The 21,711-nt window shown below is 41.5% G+C and overlaps 1 protein-coding gene across 2 annotated transcripts in view; it reads left to right on the top strand.

Annotated features, from left to right (window-relative positions):
- LOC754172 (leucine-rich repeat serine/threonine-protein kinase 1) overlaps positions 1 to 21,711 on the top strand; it is a 79,231-nt gene that overhangs the window by 50,181 nt on the left and 7,339 nt on the right. For both annotated transcript variants that reach the window (XM_030994424.1, XM_030994425.1), the window contains 15 exons: positions 2,503 to 2,634; positions 3,058 to 5,460; positions 6,499 to 6,657; positions 8,376 to 8,542; positions 9,485 to 9,605; positions 10,402 to 10,560; positions 11,430 to 11,552; positions 12,764 to 13,022; positions 13,274 to 13,409; positions 14,402 to 14,496; positions 14,725 to 14,847; positions 15,704 to 15,900; positions 16,854 to 18,626; positions 19,407 to 19,862; positions 20,800 to 21,051. In XM_030994424.1, the coding sequence (XP_030850284.1) occupies positions 2,503 to 2,634; positions 3,058 to 5,460; positions 6,499 to 6,657; positions 8,376 to 8,542; positions 9,485 to 9,605; positions 10,402 to 10,560; positions 11,430 to 11,552; positions 12,764 to 13,022; positions 13,274 to 13,409; positions 14,402 to 14,496; positions 14,725 to 14,847; positions 15,704 to 15,900; positions 16,854 to 18,626; positions 19,407 to 19,862; positions 20,800 to 21,051 (6,555 nt within the window). The remainder of the gene's footprint in view (positions 1 to 2,502; positions 2,635 to 3,057; positions 5,461 to 6,498; positions 6,658 to 8,375; positions 8,543 to 9,484; positions 9,606 to 10,401; positions 10,561 to 11,429; positions 11,553 to 12,763; positions 13,023 to 13,273; positions 13,410 to 14,401; positions 14,497 to 14,724; positions 14,848 to 15,703; positions 15,901 to 16,853; positions 18,627 to 19,406; positions 19,863 to 20,799; positions 21,052 to 21,711) is intronic.

The raw sequence follows: 21,711 nt of genomic DNA, 5'->3' as shown, positions 1-21,711 counted from the left end.
CTCCAAATCATCCCGATTTTTTTTGCATACGTTTCAGACCATATGGCGCATTTGACTAAAAAATCATGCACAGCGCATGCGCACGCGTTTTTTGCGCGTAATGGCATTTGGCAACGTAGAATCACCGAATTTTCTCTGTCATCATATTTGGCACATTTTTCCAAGCATTTCGATAACTTGTTCATCTTTTAATAACGCAATGAGCGTCCGTCAAAGTTGACAGCACGCGCGGATCTGCGTTATTCTTATCCACAATACATGGGCAAAAACATGCCTATACAAAATTTATTGTAACTCTTCAGAATGGATGGGAAATCCCAATATTTTTTCATATCTAGATAGATTATAAGTTGGAGATATGATTTCATGTCTCATTTTTGCCATTTAGTATATGTTAACATTATCATATTGACCTTGGAACTCAAAATACAAATTTGAATATTATGACGTCAGCATATTTACGGAAAACGATTGTATCTCTGCAAATATTGATCAATTTTCTTCTAAATTTTGATGTTGTAGCTGAGACAATTCTTCACAAGATTATTACCAATATTTATTCATTTGATGACGTCATTATGGTAAAAATTTCGATTGAAGACGACATATGTCAGATATTTGCTTAATATGCGTGTTATGCCTATGGGAGGTGATTGATACTACATTCCAGTCTAGACTTGTTCATTATGTTGCGTATGTAGTGCGTCGAAATATCAGTTCAATGATTGGTAGGCTCTGCGATCAGGCGAAAATTTGAGCTTGTTTAATAAATTAATAGTTTAATCATATAACAAATGTCTATCAAATACCTGAATGGGGCGCTATACCACTTTTATTCATTGTCATTGTCATTTAAAACCAAAAAATCATCATCATCAATATCATCATTATCGTATTTATGAAGATTATCATTAGATCATCATCGGCACACTTTCATGATACAAAATTAGCTTACGTATCACCTAATTCGTCAAAGTGACGAATTAAAGTCTAGTTTTCATTATTTTTTTTTAAATATTTGTACAATTGCGAACAATAGTCACTTATTAAAGGAGAGCCCCAAACAGGCCAATCAAATTGCTTCGCTGCTGCTCACATGATGTTATGTTTTAATAATCTATTCAAAAACAAAATGAACAAAATATTTCCTACACATGTCACGTAAGAAATATATGAAGCACCCAATGTAGGAACGTGGAAGCAGAGTTGTGAATAGGGGAAGCTATTGTAGTATTTTGTGACTATTTATGTCACACTTTCTCTTTAACTGTCTTCAAATGAAACTGAAGTTTAACAGGAAGCTTGTAGGAAAGAATTGTACACTCCTGTCATTTCCCCACAGCATTTTGAGATTTTGCCAGTTCAGTTGTTGATGTTTTAACACACTGTACATGTGGAAGAACAAAAATCAAATTACAGTGCACCATGAGAGTGCTCTTTTGCTCTGGTATAGTATATACTCCTGGGGGCCGGGGGGGGGGGGGGGGGGGGGTGTTTCACAAAGATCCTAAGTAGAACTTAACTCTAAGTTGGACTTAAAAATTATGGAAAGCCATTAGCATCTTTGAAAATATTTGGTAAAAATATTTTTGAAAGGCATAAAATATTTATTCAAATCATTCATATTTTCTATCATTAAGGAGATTTCATATTCTTGTTGTGGAATTTATAAAATGTCTAAAATACTTGAATTTCTGCTTTTGAGTATATTTCATTTTAAGGCTCCAATGGCTGTCCATAATTTTTAAGTCAAACTTAGTGTTAAGTTCTACTTAGGATCTTTGTGAAACACCCCCCTGATGTAAGTTTCTGAGATAGTTTGCAATATGAAGTCCTTTTTTTGTTTCTGTTTATACATGTATTGCTAATATGTGGCACTATAATGTCCTTTGGCAAGACATTTGCCACTCTCCACCCAGGTGAAGTGGAGGGGTACCCGGTAGAAAGAAATCTCTTGAATGCTTTAGTGAATATGATGGCAGCTCTGCTACAGCCCTTTCTAAGTTTCTACTTGTGTATCTGGTATATATTTTAGGGTTCGGAATCAGAAGGTATCGAGCCAAACCACAACATGCAGAATATATGTCACGAAAGGGTTAAAGTTGAGTTCTGATCATGCGATTGCAATGTGAAAGAAACATTGTGGAAGTGATCAGAAAAGGTTGATCATCTAGCATGCAAGTATTGGTGTGTACTGCAAGGTTCTGGAATCATCAAAATGACTAGAAATTTGACCAAGTCTGGGTAAAGTTACAAGCACTGTACACAGAAAGATGTATATTGGACTACATGAACATGTGGCATAAAAATCTGTCCTGATTTTTATGATGTTCATGCCATATTTAGAATATTAAGGCATTTGAAGAGCCATGCTTTTAAAGGAACATTTTTTATCTGATGTTCTTCCACACTTGCATAATACAATGATAACGCTCACAAATTATTTTTCACCTCTTCTGGCTATGCAGAACCTTCCCTTTAAATGTTTTTTTTTCTTTTCAGAGGTTTCCTGGCATGGCAAGTGAACAAACGCAGGACATGGAGCTTCCTCTTCATGCTGCGGCCAAGGAAGGCTTCCCCAACCTCGTCAAACTCCTCCTGGAATTTGACTATAAGACGGCTGTCGAGGAATCGGTAAAGACCATATATCCTTTATTTCATCTGTTATGGGATAGTTCCGTTGCTTAGAAATTGTAAAACCCAAAAGTAGTTTGTACAAAGATCCTCAAAAAGAATATTTATCTCATTGCATCCTTTTTTTGTAGCAAGAGGAGTGATAGAGGAGTAAACTAAAATGACAGTACAACCTGGTTTAATGAACACCTGATTAGAAACATCATGTTTCTTTTAAACACACAATTTTTGGCTCCTTTAATGTTTTCCTTGGAAATTATATAGGTGTACAAAAAGCCAACCTTCTTGTTAAGACTGCATTACTTGTATCCTTTTAGCGGTCATTATATGCAGATTTCTTATACTGCTCTTAAAGTTTATTTGAGATATGTTTGTATGCTACTATGTTGAAAATGATTTTTTTTTTCTCTCTTGCTTTTCCAGAGCATCTGTGAGTCTGACCTTGGAACCTCCAGCATCACCTTCAAGTCGTACAAGGGCAACTTGCCCTTCTACATCAACCAGAGAAACATCAATGGACAGACTGCCCTCTATCTAGCCTGCATGGCCGGTCACCCTGAAGTGGTCCGTATTCTCTTGGAATACCAGCCTTCGGGGACAGCGAGACATTCCTACGCGACGCTCAAGAAGAAATCATATGTGGACGTTGATTGTTACACGGTGCTTGGACAGACGCCCTTGCACAGTGCGGTCATGAAGGGCGATACTGAGATCGTAGCGCTTTTGCTGAGGCATGGTGCCGATGTGAACCTTCCTATCAAGTCTATACAGTGCCTGTTTGATTCCGCAAAGGAGAAGGATTCAGGAAAGATGACGGAAAAGATGTTCTTTGCCGAAGAGGATTCGTCACTGCTCTATGAGGCGTGTAGCGCCAACGAGTACAACATTGACATCATCAATATGCTTCTTCGGCAAGGTGCGCGTGATGTTGACGACAAGGCCTTGATGGCTGCTACGCTAGCTGTTCATAATGACATCAAGACTAGTATTCTTGCACATACTGGTGTCCATCCAGATCCAGACTTTGTAATCAGTGACAAACCTCTTAGCAAGTTCAAGAACTACTTCTTTGAATGCTCACGGAGCAGTAGCCTTGATTTGGATGAGTCTTCAATTAAGTATGGGAAGGGATCGCGGGAAACTGCATCAATGCAGAGATCCCGTTTTGGGAGGCAGGACTCAAAGCAGAGTGAACACCGAAGGGGTGGGATCTTAGATCGCAGGAAAACCGTTGCGAGTATCAAGCGGTCGGTGAGCACGCATGGACCATTCGATACTGCCGTGACCATCGACTGGCATGATCATAACTTAACAGAAGTTAACGTTGAGTGGTTGGTGGAGGCTGGTTTTCGGCATAACCCAGCTCTAAGACATTACCCCGTTCCCGGATCAGGGATTCATGATGTAGTCGCTACCATCACCCGAATTGACATTTCTGATAACAGCCTCGGTAGGATTCCTCTGGTTGTATTCCAGCTGCCATCCTTGCAGCACCTGAATGCCAGTCGGAACAAAATCAGCAGACTCCCTGAAGGACACACTGTTGGAGAACAAAGCTCAAGAAAGAGTACTCATTCAGATGGTTCCGATGTATTAGCTCCGGATCAGTGGAACGCCCCCTTGCTGAAGCATATTCACTTGGAGCACAACAGGATAAGTGTCTCACCTCCAGATATCTTCTTATTGCCATGTCTGGAAAACCTTTTCCTTCAGAACAACAGGCTGGCTCACATGCCGTTTGAGATGTGGATGTCACCGAAGCTGAAAAAGCTCAATCTTAGTCGGAACAGGATAGAAGAGTTGCCCAGTTACCAGATGGACTCTGCTGGTGTTGTCAACATGAGCTGTCATTTGGAGAATCCGGGGAGCATTCAGAATCACGCAGGATGCAACCAGAAGACAAGCCAGATCTCTCTACCCATGGCGCTCTTGGCCGAATCAAAGAAAGACTCTGCATCATCACCAGGCAAAGGAGGCAAATCCCGTAGCAGTCCAACGCTTGACGAAGCCGGCTTGGAGAGCCAGTCTACCTCTACAAGGGGGATGAAACGACAGATCTCCTCTGGAGCGATGTCGATGCCAGACTCAGAGGGAGCTGATTCCGGGTCGCACACACCCCCGCGGCGGTACTCCTTTGTCAATATGAAGCGCCATCGCTTGTGCAGCATGGGGACATATGACGTCTCCCACGAAGAAGAGGAAAATGTGAACGTAGATGAACTGAGTTCCTTGGAAGTACTTGACCTGTCTCATAACAAACTTTCCCAGATACCATCAGGTCTACCTTGCCTGTCTCCAAAGCTGACCAAGCTTATCCTGTCCCACAATGACATCTTAGAACTCTGCTCTATCAGCAAGCTACCAGCAGGTCTGATGGATCTAGAACTGGCCCATAATAAAGTCAAGTACATCTCCGTAATAGCACCAAGGACCTCTCTCCGCGGCAAGAACACTTCTTCGCGGCTCATCCGGGCGGCATCTACGGTGGAGAACCCTACCAATTCGACCGACTCCTGCTACAGTCCGAAGACATCCTGCTACATGGTCACCTCGCCGCTATCATCCTCATCGTCCAGACGTAGGAGCCGTGAGTCCGTCATGGTGTCGCCGACTCTCTCGGTGTCCACCAACAGCCTGGTCCAGGTCTGCAAGCATCGGAGGCACCGGACCTTGGCCAACCTCAGGACCCTGGACCTGTCCAACAACTGCTTGGAGAAGCTGGAGATCATCTCAAGGATGCTTGTGGATGCGCCCCATGATATCGATGAAGATGAGGATGAACCCATGGTAGTGACGATACATGGACAGCAGGATGAAGACCCAAATGTAAGTCCACCCCTAGATTTAGTAAGGCTTGTGAAGGGTCGATTAAATAGTGTTCAAGATACATTGAAAGAAAGTACATGTATTATTGATCATTTATCAAACTATAAGCAGCAGACGTTTGTGTTTGCTGCTGCTTTATACCAAGAAGAGAGAGAGAGAAAGACGGGCAAACAAACAGACAGAGGCCGATACAGATAGACATTCAGACAGATAGGCAGACAGAGACAGATACAGATAGACATTCAGACAGATAGGCAGACAGAGACAGACATGACAGGGAAACAAATGGAGAGAAAATTTCAAGAGAACAGTGAAATTTGCTTCTGGTATACACTGTAGATAGTCACTATGAATATGACTGACAAAGAAAGCGGACAAAATATACAGTTCCTCAGGTAGACAAAGGAACATCCCTTCACTGCTATTATGTAAAAATGTGTAGAACAGGTGTCACATGGATATTCACCTTTTTACATAATAGCAGTGAAGGGATGTTCCTTTGTCTACCTGAGGAACTGTATATTTTGTTCACTTTCTTTGTCCGTTATGTTCATAGTGAGTTGTAATATGTAAAGGTAGACAGGTTCAGTTACAATACATGTAGCAATTGCAAATAAACACATTTCTCCCTAATGAGTGACGATGTTGCCCGTTTCCTGAAAATGCTTTAATGCAGGATTCTTGTGACTTATATCAACATTCATTGTAGCTGTAACAATATATGAAGTTATCTTTCTTGTTTATGATGTAACAAGTAAAGTAAAAACTCTTCGCTGCTGTTCGAGTCTCGCCGCAGCACTAATGTCCTTTGGCAAGACATTGATCTACATTTTACCTCGCTCAATCCAGGTGAGGTAAATGGGTACCTGGTAGGATTATTCCTTGAAATGCACTGCGCTGATAATGGCTGCCGGAGCTAAAGCTAAGGTAATAATTTTAAAAACTCTTTGGAAGCGCATAGACATGTTATTTCATAACGTATTATGCACTATACAAGAACTGAATATTATTATTATTATTATTGTTGCTTGCTTGTAGATTCCTGCTGATGCCTGGAAGCTCTACACCAACACAGCTTGCACGGACACAGAGGGAACCCTACTCTTTCCGAGCCTGAACGTCCTGATGCTCTCCAACAACCTGCTGAGTGAGATCCCGGCCGATGTGCAGTACCTGACCAAGCTTAGCAGTTTCAAGGTTTGGAGAAACAACCTGTTTCTATTTTGTTAAAGAATTCTATTCAATTTTATTTCACCAACTTGGAAGTAATGACATACTACATACACTACATGTATATACATTGGTACAACAATATAAGAGTTAAATAAATTTAATGCTTCCTGGGAGAAAATTAAATTGTTTAAACATATTTGTGGCTTACACCCAGTAAATAAGATCGATTGATCAATCTGTACCAGATTACAAGTATATGACAAAATACAACAATACAGATGAAAAAGATAGTGCCTGGCATATAATAATTAGAGATAAGTTGAAACAAAATGTTCAAATTAGATAAATATTTTGCATGAATGACTAATTTAGAAACCCACTTTTAAATGCGAACAGCACTAAGTAGGAAAGAGTGTTGTGCATCTCATTAGGACAAGCTGAACTCTCTCTATCTAGTGAGATATCTATCTACCTGTATGTCCCGTAGCTTGAAGGCTGTTTTGGGGCAACAATGAAATGGACCTTGAAACACAGGTTCTCCATAATTTTCTGAGCTGGTAGGCAATCTTCGCGAGTTGCCCCCTCAGGGCTTTGAGGGCAGGGGGGAGGTCTGTGCGAACGAAGACGCGGTCCTCGTTGACTTCTGGTGGGTTTGGTTCACGCGGCTTGCGCTGGCGGTCCTCGTAGGCACCAAGTACCTTGTTACGATCGGACATGTAGACTAATTTTGCGATAATCGCGTTCGGTGCTTGGGGCTGGTCTGGTACGGTCTGGAAAGGCGATGGCAGTTGGCTAGATCAATATTAGCGGAGTTGATCTATTTGATTCAGAGTTGGATGAAAGTTTCACGAAGCACTTGGGCGACATTCTCATTGGGTTTGTCGGAGATCCCATAAAAGAGCAGGTTAGCGCATCGCTGGTAAATTTCCCTTACGGTCATCTTTTCCTGTAGGTCGGCGATTTGCTTTTCAAAATAGTGTTTAATGTTGGGCAGTTTCTCTAGCTCTATCTCTGAGACTTTCTCCGAGTTGAATTTCACAGCATTTTCTAGCTCGGTGACTTTTGATTTTATGGAGGTCACTTCTGCTGTGAGGGTGTCTAGCTTAGAGCAAACGATGGCAGAGGAGCGATGGTTGGATTCCTGGATATCCGCTAAGGAGAGGATTGGCGTGGGCGTGTCTGTGGCTGGTACAAGGGCTCGAGCCGGTGATGCACCTGCCGCTTCAGCCGGGATAGAGGCTGCCGGATGATCGGCATGTCTTACAGGAGTTGCGTCCTTGGCCTGGGATCGAAGTGCACGCGAAGTCATGGTGGTAGTCAAGAATTCACAAATTTAGGCAATATGTACGATGCAAAGCTTTCCCAAACAGGATATATTTGTTGTGGGTGAATAACTATAAAGGTTTGAGTGAAAGTTATGAGCAGAATAGCATTAAATCCGGGTGTAGAACATCGGTGGAAAATTAATATGGGGCGTTGGCTGCGAAACCAAATCTAGACGTTCGTCTCCATTGAAGGCTGTAGTAGTAGTTCCTTTTTGCAAAATGGTGTTGTTTACCAAGATATTTTTCCATCTAGTTCCTGTCCACTGCTTGATTTTATTAGTCTGTGTCCTAGTTGGTCTGCCCCTCTTTCTTCTCACATCAATTCCTCCTTCCAAGATGGTGTTTGCTGAACTATTCTTCCATCTAGTTACATATATTTAGATTAAAAATGGTGAATATGATTGTTTAACCTTTCAGGTGGATGGTAATACAAACATCACTACCCTACCACCAGAGATGGGAAGACTCAAGTGTCTCTACGACTTCAACGCAGATGGTTGCCAACTTGTGGAGCCTCTCTCTTCAATGATCAAGACATCGCTCGTCAAAGATGTGCTGGGATACCTTCGTTCCATTCTCGATGAGTGAGTTGCATTTTTAAGCTCTTTTCAAAATAAGGGATATTTGTTCTTTCTTAAAGCCTATCTGTAATAGTTTGGCCAGAGGGATTAGACCTCCCTGCAAGGTCACTGACAGGTGGTTATCTCATCAAATCAGCTCTCAATTAACATAAGGAAAAGGGGACCATGGGGGACCAACGATCACTGCTTAGGCATTGTTTGCTTTATAGAGGGCGCAAGTAGCTATAAGTAGTGCAGTGGGGCTTTAAAAGCATATTGAGTATATATGTAAGCTTACAGAACCATCCATATTTGGGGCCGTGTCAGTTTCAGCCATGGTCGACTTCTAATTTGCAGAGGTATCGAGCCTAGAATAATTGACAAAATTGAGGTGAGAAATTGTGTAACAGTATTGTACATTCACACTTAGGATGATCAAATATCTTGCTGATTTCTGTAAATAGGATCATCTTGATCAACAGGAGTTTTCTAACTGTATCTGTGCTTTTTATTTGGTCGCTTGCTATCTCACACCTTCAAAAATCGAACACAAAGTTTAGAGGGTGTGCTCATATCAATTGTAGGAAATCACTCGAGTAAGGCTGTCTTGTACATATGAGGCCACTATATATATCACTTAGTTCATGGGCAAGTGAGAAGTTACGAAATATACAATGTACATGATATGTACATTACTTGTTGGTGAGGTTCATCTCTTTTTCTTCAGATTCTACATGAGATATCACATCATTTTAGTAACCGATTAATATACATGCATGTACATTGTACTTCAAAGAGACTGACAATTTTCTTTTAAAATCAGTTTTGAACTTCAAGAATACCTTGTTTAGATTTCTCACAGAGTCTGTTGAAGCATGTCTTAATTTTGTTTCACTCTTGTTGTCTTTGAAATGATAAATTTTTGTTTTATTCAATTTTTGTATAACAAATAATTTTATTTTTCAGTGCCAAGCCGTACACCCGTATGAAACTTATGTTTGTAGGGAAGGCTGGCATTGGGAAGACAACCCTGCTGAATGAACTTCGCAGGGATGGTGTGGGTGCATATATCGCCCAGTCACTAGGGGTGAGTCCGATTTAGTTGTAGTGGTGGTGTTAGTAGTGGTAGTAGTATTAGTGGTAGTGGTTGTAGTGGTGGTGGTATTGGTAGTGGTAGTATTGGTAGTGGTGGTGGTAGTGGTAGTATTGGTAGTGGTAGTAGTGGTAGTGGTAGTAGTGGTAGTGGTAGTGGTAGTGGTAGTGGTAGTGGTAGTAGTGGTAGTGGTAGTATTGGTAGTGGTGGTGGTGGTAGTGGTAGTATTGATAGTGGTGGTGGTAGTGGTAGTATTGGTAAAGTTAGTGGTAGTGGTGGTAGTGGTAGTGGAAGTATTGGTGGTGGTAGTGGTAGTACTGGTAGTGGTAGTGGTAGTATTGGTGGTGGTAGAAGTGGTAGTGGTAGTAGTTGTGGTAGTAGAAGTAGTAATGGTAGTGAGTAGTTGTAGTAGAAGTAGTAGTGGTAGCAAAACTTTGTAGTTATCAGAATTTAATGTTGGTTGACATTATGATGATGCAACTTACCCAAATATTTAAAAGAGTTACATGTTTCCTTCCATACTTCTTTCTACGCTAAAAACTTGAGTTGATATACATGTATCTACTCATACATAATGATTCCAAGACTAAAATTCTGTTCTACTTATAATTTGTAAAATATTTGTAAATTCATATAGGAGCTGCACTGTATAAATTGACATTTTATTATTGTATCCAGTGTTTCTTTTCCGGTTTATCAAATATAGTCACATGCGATTCCTCAATAAAAAATGTTTTACTTACCTTAATTGAACCTCTTTTTTTCATCGCTCTTTTTTCTATATCGTTAGACTTTTGGAGAGAGACAGGGCAACAGTCACATCAGTGGAAAGACCTTGAAGGGCAACCACCTGTCTACTGTTGGGGTAGACGTTTGTGAGTGGACCTACAACAAGAAGAAAGCCAAGCACGGCAAGGTCACCTTCAGCACATGGGACTTTGGAGGACAGGTGAGAATATCGATCAGGGCGTGGCAGGGTGTGGTTGGGGTGAAGGGTAGAGAAGACTCTAAAGGGTACTCACTGTTCTACCGTCTGAGTAGACGTCTGTGAGTGGACCTACAACAAGAAGAAAGCCAAGCACGGCAAGGTCACCTTCAGCACATAGGACTTCGGGGGACAGGTGAGAATATCAGGGCAGGGTGGGGCGGGGCCGAGGGGTAGGGGGATAGGGATCTAGTGATCGAAAAGGGATGGGAAGACTCTTAAGGGTACCCACCATTCTACTGGAGAAGCTAGGAGCCAATCACAGAGTGTTTTTTTTTGTCATTGAGGTTAAAGACACATACATGTAGTAGTCAGCTCTCATGGGGAATTTGACACCGTTCAGGTGTTTACCCTATAACAGGCTTTGTCAATCACCAGGATTAGCTTTCAGTTTTATGACCAAAATGCCCTATGTAATGCCTTGTATTTCCTCATCCATTCCTCCACAAGGTAAAGTCATTATCTCACTTCTCCCTCACCCGAAGACTCTCCGAGAGACGAAAGGGTATTTCTTGATGGACCTACAGGTTCGCTGTGTGCAAACTTGTAAACACATTAATTGTATTTCCACCAAGTCTGGTGTCAGCGAATTATGGCTTCTGCACATGGAAACTGACAAACCACTCCCTTTAATAGCCTTCTTTACTCATGATGCTGTACCTGCCTTGGCCAAAATCTACCTTGTAAAATAGTGGTGGACTTGGTGTCCTGGCCCAATAACAGACATTGTAGTGAAGACTAATTTTGTGCATGCATTTTTCAATTATACCCAAAGATCGATGCCAGGATTCTAACTTGCTGTATACATTTTCTTACTTGTTTTCATTCTACAGCAAGAGTTCTATGCAACACACCAGTACTTCCTGACCAAGCGCTCCCTCTACCTTGTGGTGTGTAAGATCACAGATGGGTCAAAGGTCATAAATGAACTCCAGCAATGGCTGGTCAACATCCAGGTACGCGTATGGGTTTCATTTCATTTCATTTAACCAAACTCCTCCCCCCAAAAAATTGGAAAGTCAAGTACGATCGATCATATCTCTCTTGTTATGGTACAGTCAAACCTGCATTAGTGACCACCTGTCTTCAAAGACCACCTGTCTACAACAAGCAAATTTTTTTGTCTCCCTTGAAAATGGTTTACATGTACTAAAGGAACCTGTCTACAAAGACCACTTTTTTGTGTTTCCCTTGGTCACTGTAGACAGGTTTGACTGTATAATCATCACTATTATTATTATCATTAGGAAGTGGGTTATCACTTTTCAAAAAGATACTCCATTTGTTATGATTTTTCAGTCATGGAATGTGCAGTAGATCAAAATACACCTACATGTGTAGCAGGTGTATCCGCAGTAGGAAATGCAGGGTTCCCATGGTAATGGAAAATTCTGGAAAGTCAATGAAAAATAAGTTCTTCTGGAGAGTCATGGAAAATGATAAAAACTCTCAGGGTCATGGAAAGTCATGGACATTGATCGTCGGTGTTGGCCGTGTGTGGCTATGCAAGCCTTTCAGTTTGAACTGACATTGGACGTGGTATTTGCAGGCCGCTTAGATGCTGCAACCCATACCAAAATGGTACTTATCTGGGCCTGTTGCATAAAACTGACTATTGATGGTAACTTTACCATCAATGGCAACTACCATGGGCTCAACAGTCAATCAAAATCAAGGTTTCCATGGTAGTTACCATTGATGGTAAGTTTTGTGCAATGGGGCCCTGGTCATGGAAAAGGGCAAAAAAAAGGAAAATCATAGAAAGTGATGGAATACTGTATGGTTATCAAATTTCTGTGGCAACTCTGAAATGATAAATGAATAGGGGTGGTAGATTTCTTTGGAGAGTAGATGTTTTAAGGGCTATTGTCTAGTGACAGGTGATTGGAGATGTTCTCTTGAGATAGTAGTTGGTATCTCTCTCTCTCTCTCGAAGTGCCATATCAATTGACTTTGGTGATCATGCTGTTCCACAACCCTCGGTTCCTAGCCTTATCTATTAGCCCCACTCTCAGTTATTTCACTCTTCTCTCTCTTCCAACAATTTCTGCAGACTGTCCGTCCTAAAAATCCTCCTTCTTCCCCTACTCGGAAGTCTGTATACACAAAATATCAGGATAGTTATGCATTTAAATTAACATGTGTGTTCCTGTTTATTTTTCACCAGGCGAGGGCACCTAACTCGCCAGTCATCATTGTCGGCACGCACTACGACGTCATCCTCCGAGATAAGAAGTACTCAAAGGAGTACTGGCCCGAGCTGAAGCGCACCATCTTTGATCGATTCATCAACATCGCCCATCCCCAGGATGCGGGGCTCCCTCATGTGATAGCCTGCGTGGAGGTGAGCTGTGCCGCGAGCTCCAAGTCGTACAATGTCAACATGCTTAGGGACTTGGTCTATGACACAGCGTACAGTCTGACCGGTGAGTGTTTCCATAATTCGAAAGCAGAAATTCATGTTGTTTCATTTGAACACATCAATCAATGCTTTTTAATATGTCTTGCTTTGCTGTTGATACAAACAAAATAGAAAATGGGAGGTTTCCCGTTAAGTTGGCTTTGCATCATTTTAAGTAGAGAGATCATTAATTATTATAATTGTAACATATACATGTATATTGTGTTTCACAAAATGGCATACCAACATTTACTTCATTGTTTTTGTTATGCTCAGAGGGTAGAGAGAGGGAGCCCTTGCTGATGCAGCGGGTGCCGACATCATATCTTGCCCTTGAGAAGGCTGTGATGCAGATCTCGGCCGACATGAGGGCCGCGAAGAGAGAGCCTGTCCTGCACAGTACTGAATACAAGTACGTCATTGATCATTGAATGCACCTGAGTTTGGTTATATATGTTAATTTATAATTGTTATTTTGGAGGAATAATTCCTGTTTTCTGCCTTCAAACTAGTGTCATGAACCCTATATTCCTCTCCTTTTCTGGAGAAAAACAAATCTGAGCACTAATTTTTACCTTCGTTTTTGACTTCCTTCATTCTGTCACATGCAAGATATGTGTAGAGTCTATGGGAGTGGGAAAGTGGGAACCAAGGCATGCGACGGAATGTTTGCGGTGCGAAAGTACACTAGCGCCAAAATCTATTCAGAAGCATATCGTACAGTATGCTGTATTCCTAATTTTTTTCCAGGAAAATGCGGCTTTAAGCTGTAGAAGGTTGGCTGTTGCATGAAATGATTTAATATATGATAGTGAATAACTCCTTCTGACCAATTAGGATCCAGCTTTAGCTAACCAATCAGAAACCATCTGACTGGTGCAGTGAATCCTACCCAAGGGTATATAAACCCCCACCAACCATAGACACTCATCCTGGAGACAACCTATTCAAATGTAGAAAGAATATGGCGTGTTACCGCAAACCTCACTTAAAGGTAAAGACCAGCTTTGGAAACGCCTCCATTTAAAAAAATGAAATGGAAGCTCTTATTAGCAATCATGTGAAAGAATATGTTTTGACTATTACGTGGTGATACAAATTTTGCCAGGAAACCGCCTATTAATTGATATATTAGGTAAATTATTATATCTATCTGGATTGGATAGATATAGGGTAGTCCCATATACATCTTTCTGTGTACAGTGCTTGTAACTCTACCAAGACTGGGCCAAATTTCTTATCATTTTGATGATTCCAGAACCTTGCAGTACACACCAATACTTACATGTATATGCTAGATGATCAACCTTTTCTGATCAATTCCAGAACCTTTCTTTCACAATGCAATCGCATGACCATAACTGGTCTATACCTTTACAAACTCCTTCTCTCTTCCGTTGTCAGGTCAGAGGTGATGAGGATGATGGTAGAACAATCTCAGATCTCATTCCATGACAAGGAAGAACTCCTTCAAGCTACAAGGTTCCTTCATAACAATGGTAATCATTCAATATTTTAATTGTTTTGCACTTACTGGGGTGAAGTGGTTTCTTTTTTTGTGTAACCTATGAGTCATGTGACCAGACCGTGACACCACTATTTGTAATTGTTATACCATATCCAATATTCACTATTCATAAGTCTGTGTTCAGCATTCAATGTTCAAGATATATATTTCATGATGCATTACTGATTATTCATCGATATCTTCTGAATTTCAATATCAGGTATTCTTCTTCACTACGAGGACTCCATGTTGAATGACTACTTCTTCCTGGACCCGCAATGGCTATGCGACACATTGGCTAAGGTCGTGACGATTCCAGAGATCAATCCGGACGTTAAGAAAGGTATGATAGATGGATGGTAAGAATGATGAAGGGATAGTTGGATAATGAGATAAAGGAGTCTACGAATGGAAAGACACACAATATATAGATTTTTTTTTTTTTTTTTTTTTTTTTTTTTTTTTTTGGGAGGGGGGGGGGGGTTCTTGTTCGTAGCTTCTCCCTGATGCATTTCAAGGAGTAAGTAGGACAAGGCCCAGGGTCTTACAAATTCTGCATTCCCTTCTTTTTTTTCCCTTCCAGGCAACTTCAGGAGGTGCAGCAGGGGGAACTCAATCATATCACATGTTTTTTTATAATTTCATGTTACTTTAATATTTCTTTTGAATGCCAAATAAATAATAGTTTATACAAAAAAACAATAAGTTTGTTCAGTGTTCTGGCAGGAATTTATCCAAAAAGCCAGTTCGTATTTAATTTTTAATCCACTGAGACATATATATGTACCTTAAAAGTGGATATTGTGCTTTTTAGAGGAATTCTCTGTATGTAATGACTATTCATTTTTCAACCAAAGACACGTTCCATGATTTTTTTAGATGGGACCAATCTCTTTTAACAATCGAAGGGGAAACAAAACCTGGTGTAGAATGACAATAATATTGATGATGATGATGATGATGATGATGATGATTATAATATAATGAACCTCTCAAAAAAAATTGGAAACTCAAGCTTGATCTATTATATTTCTTTTTGTTGTGGGATAATTTACTATAACTAAAATAGAGAGTTTGGCTGGTTGTGCCCTCCCTCTCTCCTACATTAGCCCGTATTTATTTAGTGAACAAGTTTTCTTACAGCATTTGATTAAACCATCTGTTTCTTTCTTTGTTGTTTTATTTAAACAAAATTACAGGTGTCATGCTAGTCAGAGATTTGCATCGAAAGTTTGAGGATTCCAGCGTGAAAGAGTTCATCGTCAGTCTCCTCAACAAGTTTGAGGTGGCCGTGACCTATGACCCCAAGCACCTGTTGATCCCCTCTCGTTTACCCCAGGAGGGTGTGGATACCACCATTATACCGGTCTTCAGAAGCAGGAGCGACTCCACTAGGGTAAGGATGGTTAAAGCCCCACTGCACTACTTATAGCTACTTGCGCCCTCTATATAGCAAACAATGCCTAATCGGTGCCCATTGATCCCCCATGATCCCCCATGATCCTCTTTTTCTTATGTTAGTTGAGAGCTGATTTGATGAAATAACCAACTGTCAGTGACTTTGCAGGGAGGTCTAATCCCCCTGGCCAAACTAGTGCAGACGAGCTTTAACACTTATACTGTCAGCAAATTGATTCATTCAGAACAAGAATTTTCAAAGGGTACCAAATTCCTAATAACGAATAATTTGCGTACAGCTAAATGTAGAAAGTTAACCTAGCATTCTTTGGGTTAATGGTTAAGGAGTAGGAAGAAACTAAAGGATGATAAAGAAATAATCCTGCAGACTCCTGAAGTCTCTCATTCCCCATTGCTTAAAGGTATAGACCAGTTTTGGAAACACCCCCCTCTCAAAAAATGAAATGGAAGCTCTTTTTACCAATCATGTGAAAGAATATGTTTTGACTAAATACATGATGATACAAATTTTGCTGGGAAACAGCCTACTAATTGATATATTTGATAAATTATTATATCTATCCAGCCTGGATATGTTTTATTCATGCACAATTCAGTTACTTGTAACTGCGATACATGGAAATGAATCAATAAATACCATTTATCTATCTATCTATCTATCTACATCTTTCTGTGTACAGTGCTTGTACCTTTACCAAGACTGGGCCAAATTTCTTATCATTTTGATGATTCCAGAACCTTGCAGTACACACCAATACGTATATGCTAGATGATCAATCTTTTCTGATCGATTTCACAATGTTTCTTTCACAATGCAATCGCATGACCAGAACTGGTCTATACCTTTAAACTACCTCGTTCTTATAATCAATGGGCTCATATCAATGTGTAGTTAATCAAATTTAATTTTGATATTCATCCTCTGTACAGGTGTACAGGAAGACAGGAGCAAGAAGTCCATCCCCAATTCAATCCTCTCCCCCAGAAAGATGGAACAGGAAAGCAGTAAGGGGTCACAGTCCCTCCCCTTCCAGGATATACTGCCATGATGGATCACCGACAGACGGCTCGTCACCCAGAGAGACGTCTCCAGAGACCGTTGAGACCCCTGAGAGGAGCCCAGCCACGATGTCCATCCCTGTCCCGATCCGCAGGAACCTCCAAGGCAAGGCCCGCATGGCAAATTGCGCTTCATCACCTCCTTGCGAGATGTACAGCGAAGCCTCAACGTCTACCATGGGGTTGGACGCAATGGATACCCCCACATTTGAATTGTTGAGGAAGTCTGCCACCATCACCAAGAGCCCCAGCTCAGGGGATGTCAACACGGGAACGGTCAAAGGGAAGCTGGACAGAGCCGACATCGAGTTGGTGTCCAATAAGGCACAGGACAGCAAGGTACCGAGCCCTTTTGATGGGTACAAGTTCACTCCTGTGGAGAACCTAAAGACAGCTATCAGAAGACTCTATATCCTGCAGTACATTCCTAGTGGCTTCTGGTCACATCTGATCAGCAGACTGTTGTCCGACCAGATGATCCCTGGTCTCATCAACTCCATGTATCTGCTATCGGATGATGTCCACAGGTTCTTTGAGGGTGAGCCCCTGTCAGAGTTCACCAATGAGTTCCAATGGGTATGTTGGCAGTCGGGGATCGAACTGAAATTCATGTCGGTGACTGTGTTCCATGTGAAGGCTGTTGTCAGGGAAAAGCTTCTAAGTTCTGTCTTCGAGCGAGAGAGGAGACCCGAGTCCGTCCATGTATTGAGCCTAACAGACGATCCTGACCACTTCCCGAGGAACGTTTCCCTCTCCCGAAGTGGTCAGCTAGAGATACTCATTCCTAACCAAACTCTAGAAGTTACCCATAGGATACAACAGAGAGAGGCCAATGGAAAGGGAATGTCCGATTCTGTGAAGATTCTGACATCCTTGGAGACTGTCTCTCGTCTCCTTGCCACCATCATCGACTTGATTGACACCTTGATAGAGAACTTCTACCCCAACCTCTGTGAGCCTTTGGGCACAACTTTTGAAGGAGAGCTCTTCATCACAAGAGTTGTTCCTTGCCATCGCTGTTGGCGGGACTATAATAAGCCGAGCTGGGACGAGGTGGATGTCTCCGAGTGGGAGTTCATCCACGCTTTGGATGCGGAAGAGCACATGAACGCTGAACACGAGTCTCCGCTCCTCTGGTCGTCCATCAGCTCCGCGGATGCCCAGATGATCACCACCCGTACTGGTGAGCAAAGCAAGCTCTGCTGCGGTCTCTCCTGCAGCTATCCAAGACTCCACGACGACATCCTGACAGGGGTCAACCTCAAGCAGCTCAACCCAAGACGAAGAGCAGCCCATGCCCTCCAGCGGAAGGATCGCATTGCAGCAACGACCAACGCCCGCCTCTCGGCCGATGGTGACATGACTCTACAGACAGAGATCGACAATGACCGTGAGCATCCCCTACCGCTGGAAACCTGCAGTGAGCTAGGCATTGAGCCTGATGTCAGCAACGATATGATGCCCATGGACACTGTCCTCAACAGCACCCTGTTGAGCTCAATCCATAAGAGTGCTGATGTGCCGCATGATATCTGCGTGTACGGATTCCTCTTTGAAGAACTAGTCCTGCAGTCTATGAGGAATGAGTTTGTGGAGTGCCCCAACCATGGAAACATAGCAATCTCTGTTGTTGCCCCAGATGTTGTGAGTAAAAATTATTAGCATACCTGTACATTTAATTGATTGTACAGGACTTTCATATGTTTCCATTATACATTTACCTCTACATATAATTCATATCAAGATCTGTAGTTGTTATACTACTGACACACAATTTATCAAGGTAAAATTGCCTTGTCAGAGCTGCCAACCTCCAGAACAGAAAATCAGTAATCATAAGGCTCAAAATCAGTAATTTTGGGAATAAATCAGAAATTTCCTATGCGGCGCCATGGATCTAAAAACAATGGCACGCGAATGCATGCGGGCATGATTGTCTGAAATTTTTGGTGATTTTACTCCCACAAAGTTGATAAATATTGATTTTCAGGACATCACAACAAATAAGTTTTCAATGAAAAATAGGCTTCTAAGAGAATACTTGATACTTTTCCATCTGTCTCATGCAGCGAGTGTTGGATGGCCACCATACTGCACAGCACTCACTACGATAGATCCCTTTACGCCAAAAAAAATCCGTGATTTTTAGACAACATTCTGTACTGCCGTAATGATTGTTAATTTCCATTCCAATAAATTACGGGAAATCCGTACTAATTGGCAGGTCTGGCCTTGTGCATGTATTGAAATGACCTCTGCAACCTTCATTTAATCCATTTCTGACCATACTTTTTTTTCTATTCTTCATTTAAATACTTCTGGATTATAAAATTTGATTTAAAAAAAATGGATTAGGTTGTTCATTTGGAAGCTTTTTTATTCAAACACTGTTTATAAATTGCTCGGTTATGATTGTGATTGCAGATGTATGCAGACCTGGGCCCATCCGTCCTTACCGAGAAGTCTGCTCTAGACATCCAACGTCTGTTGGGCAGCGGGACGTTTGGTCTTGTCTTCCAGGGGGTGATGGCTCGCGCCTCCGAGCACCGACGGCCTATCGCGGCCAAGATGCTCCAGCCCTACCCTCCGGGGCAAGGTGCAGGAAACACTGACCGACGGCGCTACGACAATGACAACACAAAGTGGCACCGGGATCCGCTGCGGTTCTCCTGCGAGGCGTATCGCACGGCTCGCAAGGAGCTCTCCATCATCAACAACCTTGATCATCCTCATATTGTTCCTCTGCTGGGCTTCTGCAGGCATCCCATGTGTCTGATCCTTGAGCTGGCACCACAGGGAGCGCTGGACACCAGAATGGAGAATTTTAAGCGCGTCGGAGCCAGGTTGACACCTCACACCTTGCAGGAATTGGTGGTTCAGGTATGGTGAAGCTCTGTCAAAACTTTTCTTTCTTATCCCTATGCTACCATGGTGCTAGAGGCATAAAATGTTTACATGTTGTTTGTCTGTCCCAATTGTTCCAATCTGTCAACTTGAGGATCATTGAACAGATTTTACCCAAATCATGTTTAAGCAGGGGTGAACAGATTAAACTTTTTGTACAAGAGCTAATAAATGTTAGAAACATTGATTGCCTAAGGTCTTAATGCAGCAAATAAGAGTGCATGTCGACAATGACCATATCTACTTTTATTGTCTTCCTTGAGGTGCATCTGTATGTTATACATCCTTCCATGGCAGATTTCTTTTTAACCAAACCATGTATATAAAGCATATAGGGATGAACAGATTAAACTTTTGGTACAAGATGTAATAAATGTTAGAAACATTGATTGCCAAAGGTCTTAATGCAGTTAAGAGTGCTGATTAGAGTAGGTCTACATATCAGTTGTGAAGTGTGAAGTCATCAAAAAATCTGTATTTTGAATTTCTAAATTTTGTCTTCATTTTCCGAAAGAGCATCAAAAATAATGTCCGAATGTCGAAAACCAATTGAATAGGTAAGTATTGGCTGAGATATGACCATCGGAATGAATAGATTTCCTACTGGAACTCAGTGTTATATTGCTCTGGTTCATAACATAACGAGCCAGAGCAATATAACTCTGAGTTCCTTAAGAAAATCTATTTATTCAGATGGTCATATCTCAGCCATTACTTAACATATTCAATTGGTTTTCGACATTTGGACATTATTTTTGATGCTCTTTCGGAAAATGAAGACAAAATTGAGAAATTCCAAAAATAGATTTTTATGATGTCACAGCTTCGGTACTCTATATGGTGTGATTCCTATGTGCTTACTTTCCCTGTCTTCCTTGAGCTGTACTGTATGTTATACTTCCTTTCATGGCAGGTCTCATCGGCTGTAGCCTACCTTCACAGCAAGGATATCATCTACCGAGACCTCAAGGCAGAGAACGTCCTGGTGTGGAAGTTCCCGCAGCCTTACAGTCCGAACCCAGCAGATCCGATCAAGGTCAAGCTTGCGGACTATGGCATCAGCGTGACCGCTCTTCCTTCGGGTACCAAGGGGTACGGTGGGACACCGGGATATATGGCTCCGGAGATCGTACAGTACGATGGCAAGGAAACCTATAATGAGAAGGTGAGATACCCTGAAATTCAGTTAGGATGATTTGCCTTAAATATTGCTTCCTTCAAAAAAGGTCATTTGCATATTATGAGGTCAACTGCTGAAAATTTACCGCAGTAAAACAATATTAAACCCCTTAACATCTAACTGAATGGCAAAGCGAAAGGGGGGGGGGGGGGTGTTGTAGCTGCATGCAAGAAAGGCCCCTACAATACGTCCTTATCTTTATGTTATAATATTCAGAAATATGTAAAGTTTTACTCTATATCACCGTTGCATGGTTCGTCTTGCTGTGGCAATAGTTTTTTTTTGTCCTCAGTCTGGTCACCTCATCATGTGTGAATGAGGTGTGGCCAGTATCGTTCAAGACTTGTAATACTTTTTTCCAAAGAAATAAGAGATAGATTTTGAAATACAAGTAACGGACAGTGCCACTATCGCATTGATTGGAAATCGTGTAACATTTTCCCTTTTATAGTAATAGCTAAAAGGAAGTTTAAATGATTGCCGACTTGAATGGAGTAGTCCCAGTATTAAGCCTTTGGGAATGAGAAAATCCAGTTATCATTAGGTTGAAAGTGGATCAGGAAATGGGATCAATAAACTAAGATTTTGATATTCCAATCATACTGACTGACTATCAAAGAATGTACATTTACTTTGATAACTAGG

The sequence above is a fragment of the Strongylocentrotus purpuratus genome, unplaced genomic scaffold, assembly GCF_000002235.5.
Source record: "Strongylocentrotus purpuratus isolate Spur 01 unplaced genomic scaffold, Spur_5.0 spur5_scaffold_21, whole genome shotgun sequence".
Classification (NCBI taxonomy): Eukaryota; Metazoa; Echinodermata; class Echinoidea; order Camarodonta; family Strongylocentrotidae; genus Strongylocentrotus; species Strongylocentrotus purpuratus.
This window is presented reverse-complemented; position numbering and strand designations above follow the sequence as displayed.